The 4,029-nt window shown below is 34.7% G+C and overlaps 1 protein-coding gene across 1 annotated transcript; it reads right to left on the bottom strand.

Moving 5' to 3' along the window:
• Positions 1-661: 661 nt before the first annotated feature.
• On the bottom strand, positions 662-1,332 carry LOC126655150 (uncharacterized). Its single transcript, XM_050349166.2, has 2 exons — positions 1,179-1,332; positions 662-1,040 (listed from the first exon to the last, which is right to left on the bottom strand). The coding sequence occupies exons 1-2, from the start codon at positions 1,252-1,254 to the stop codon at positions 862-864; spliced, it is 255 nt and encodes an 84-aa protein (XP_050205123.1). The 5' UTR covers positions 1,255-1,332; the 3' UTR covers positions 662-861.
• Positions 1,333-4,029: the final 2,697 nt, after the last annotated feature.

Here is a 4,029-nt window from a genome sequence, read left to right as displayed (position 1 = left end):
TATAAGCTTTCAAGATACAAAAACAATGAATCTTATGTTATAAGATGCATAATTATTATGTAAATTAGTTGAGTAATTAAAAGTAGGTTACTGCTGCTTTTTTTTTTTTACATCAGGGGCTGTTTTTCTTCTTTGAAAGCAGGTTACTGCTTCTGTTTAGATATAGGGGCTACTGTGTCTTTTTTTAAATTAAAAATAGGGTTTAGTTTCACTTACTATCTAATTGTATTTGGGTTTGGGCCCATTTAGTTAAATTTCTTATTAAAAAACCCATACTAAAAAAAGACTTAAAATTAACTAAATACCACTAGAAGTGTCCCCCCGAAGTGTCCCCGAAGTGTCCCCAAAGTGTCCCCCTCTTTGACCAGTCAAAGGTACGGGGACACGCCACGTGGCGTGTCGGGTGCGTATCCCCGCCGTGTCCCCGAAGTGTCCCCCTAAATACGGCACTCCGGAGAAGTGTCGGTGCTTCATAGGTTCCAATTACTTAATGATAAACAAATACTTATTAATGAACACTCAATACATACACCAAGATCAATTGTAATTGTAATTACAACCCTAAAAAGTTGCATAGCTAGCATATGCTAAACTCAGTTCTTTTAAAGCCTTGACATGCCATAAGCTACATAGAAAAGAAACAAAAGAGTAATTCTTCTAGTTAGCAAGAGCCTAATGGCAATATATTCATCTTCTTTAAAATTTACATTAACTAAATTATCATGTTTAATACTATAAAATCATGTATTGTAAAAATAAATTTAATTTTGTTTCTCCTCCTAACTATGGCTATAAAAAAGCTCAAAATCTTCATATATGAAATTGAAAAAAAAGAGACTAAACTCAACAAAATTTTCCATTTTAGTTATGAATTGGAGGTTTCTTTCTTGGAGCTGTGTAGTCCATCCCTACTAATTCTTCCGCATCGGCTGCCGGCTCCGGTTCCGGCACAGTTATCTTATTTTCTACACTGGATGAAGAGAGATCTTGATGTAAATTCCCTACTTCATTGCCGTTATTAGCTACTCTTAAAATCCTTGCTGCAATGATAAAGGCAATAAAAGAATTAATTAAAGAATAATTTAGTATTTCATCATCAATTAATTAATCTTGAAACTTAAAAAACTAAAAAAAAAAAACTAAGTAAATTTATAGAGAGAGAACTAGTAAATAATTACCTCTTGCACCAATTGACATAAAGCAAAGGATGAATAAGACTACAAGAAGAAGATGCTTGCATGCAACTTTTGCCATTTTTTTTGCTTTACTTATGAAACAAGAAATCCTTGGTGTTTAGGTTTTAATTTGTTTATCTGAGTATTGAGATTCTTGAATTGTTTAGCCTCTGAAAATGTGATGTATTATATAGAAAAATGAATTAGGAATTTGGTACCCACATAGTTGGACACAAGTTGCCATTGATTATGACCTAGTTTTTGTAGTAATTCTACGTGAACAAATATAGTCTTGTAAGTGTCAATATCATTGTCTCGCTGCTGTCTTTGAATGAAAATGCTAGTCTAGACATTACCCTCCTCTATACCAACCTATAAATTGATTATTACTCACTTCTTTACATTGTTGTCTATAGCTTGTAATTAGGGCCGGGTCTTCACTTTGATCCTAAAATATATATAAGGATAGAACAAATTGGAGACATGGGCGGCCGACCGTCCCTTCGATTACATAATGTACCGCTTCTCTAGTCACCGGCAATTTTTCTTCTTTTTACCTCCTCCTTTCACTTTCTGATTCTGTCAATTATAAGATATAAAACTCCTCAGGTCAATGAGTTATCGCAAAATTATAGAATGGGTATTGAGTTCCAAATCGTTTAAAAAAGGGTCATCATTTTTTCGAGTTATTTCACCGGGAGGGTACTCGAGTCAAAATGCACCAATTATCTGTGTTTTTCCTACATGACTCGTCTGAACTGGGGGATAAATCTTCTCTCCTCCACATCCCAGCCTGCCACCTATCGCCACATCACCGAGGTCGAAAAAATTCACTGGAACAGTAAATGGGAGAAGGGGTAAACAAAACAGGATTACTTTTCTTCCTCTTCTCCATTGAATCAAAATGAACCTTAACTTTCAACCTCTTCTTCTTCTTTTTTCATCTCAATGTTGATAGAACTAAAACCCTAATTTTTCTTTACTTCGACTAAAACCCCTAATTTTTCTTTTCTTTGATCAGAACCCTAATTTTAGTCGGCTAGCTTCGTTGAAGACATGGACAAGCAATATTGTATTCGACTCCATGGATATGCACCTCCAGTTTATAGTAATTTCTTATCCATATGCTCTCTTTATGGTATTTTGTTCTTCTATCTAATTTCCTTTTTGTACCTAGTTTCTTCTTCAAACCCTAATTTAAACTTCTCCTTGTAGCACCTGATTCTGTATACTTCACCATCCACATTCATAAAATTATAATGGGTCCCGAATTAGGTTATGATCACTCTATAATAGGATGTATTGAATATTATTTAGCGCCAACTTATTCAATGTCTAATATTATTAGTAAGAGTAGCAGTCTAGGGACTAGGGTTTCAGGCAAAAAAATATATGTGCTACCATGATTTTGATAGAGTTAAGGTGCAATTAATACCTTTAAAGAATGATGATGATGTTCAAATAATGGCATTAAGTTTAGGTGAAGGTGAAGTGGTGGTAGATGTGCATGATGTCTTGAAAATGTTTGATGAGATTGGACTTGAACCACAAGAGATTGGTGTTGATGCAACTCTGATACTGATTTAGAGGACTTTGATTACAAATATGATCACAACTGGAATAGGATGGGGATATCCAAGCAAATACCATGAATATTTTAGATCACAGACATCGTATATCAGATCACTAAAAACCAGACAAATTATCAGATCTCCAAACACCGGACATCTTATTAGATCTCTAGATCAGATCCTCAGATCTCTCGACAACCATTCAATAGAACAAATAGTTATCCCAAGAAGACAGAACCGACTCCAAATAGATAGTGGTATAAAGAAACCAGAAAATCCAATTTTTACAGAATGCAACACAGAAAGCAGCATAAAAGCGGTCTAACCCTACATGTAAGACTCCAAAAATAGGACAATTTTATTTTCAAAAGATAGAAATCCTGTCTGCAACAGTTCAAATAAACTTCAGACATTTCCAATAAACCCTTGTTTGAGCCCACATACTTGTAATTAGTTGTAGGATTATTTTCTATAACTTCCCGGATTCATCCCAATTAGCAGCCTCTTGCCACGTCAATAATAATGGACCCGCCATGTCATCATGGGCTTCGAGGCCCAAATCGTCGGACCATCAATTTATAGACCCGTTTCTCGCGTTGTTCGGACCCGAAAACGACTCCGGTTTGAACCAGTGGATTCGTATGATCGGAAGAACAACTTCTGTGTTTTGACCAGATCGTGAATCCGGCTGTATTGACAGAAAAATGACATGCAACTGCCATACAGTCTAGAAAAAAGGTTTAAAAGTATTTCTAATTTTGTATATATATCATATATAAATGGGAATGTTTATATTACTTATTGTTTACCATGCATGTTCAGATTCATTATTAACATGTTCAATCAAGATAATCACGTTAACTTAGTTCAAAACTAACAAATCACATAAAGATTTTAGTACTGTCATAAAAATGTAATTAGTGGTTGTATAGGAATTCAAAAAAACAATTAATATCACTTATACATCTGGTTTAGGCTTTATTCATGGACAATGGAATAAAACCCACTTCTATCTACTATATATGCAAAAACCCGTAGAATAGATGCTTGCATAGTAATACCTGATACTTGTCCACATGCCAGTCCAGATCACGTCATATGCGAGTCAAGTATGTTTATTTTCCAGCCTTCTATTTTCCAACATTTATCACTTCGAGTTATTTACTTTCCATCACTATATCCTTTGGACTGCTTTGTTTGTGAGACGACTAATTCCAGAATTGTCTTTTAAATCGATAAAATCAATACGCCAAGTACTAGAGTTTTGGTGGTATCCACGAACC

Source organism: Mercurialis annua, linkage group LG7 (assembly GCF_937616625.2).
Source record: "Mercurialis annua linkage group LG7, ddMerAnnu1.2, whole genome shotgun sequence".
Classification (NCBI taxonomy): Eukaryota; Viridiplantae; Streptophyta; class Magnoliopsida; order Malpighiales; family Euphorbiaceae; genus Mercurialis; species Mercurialis annua.
Note: the sequence above shows the minus strand (reverse complement) of the source record. Positions and strands in the feature narration are given on the sequence as shown.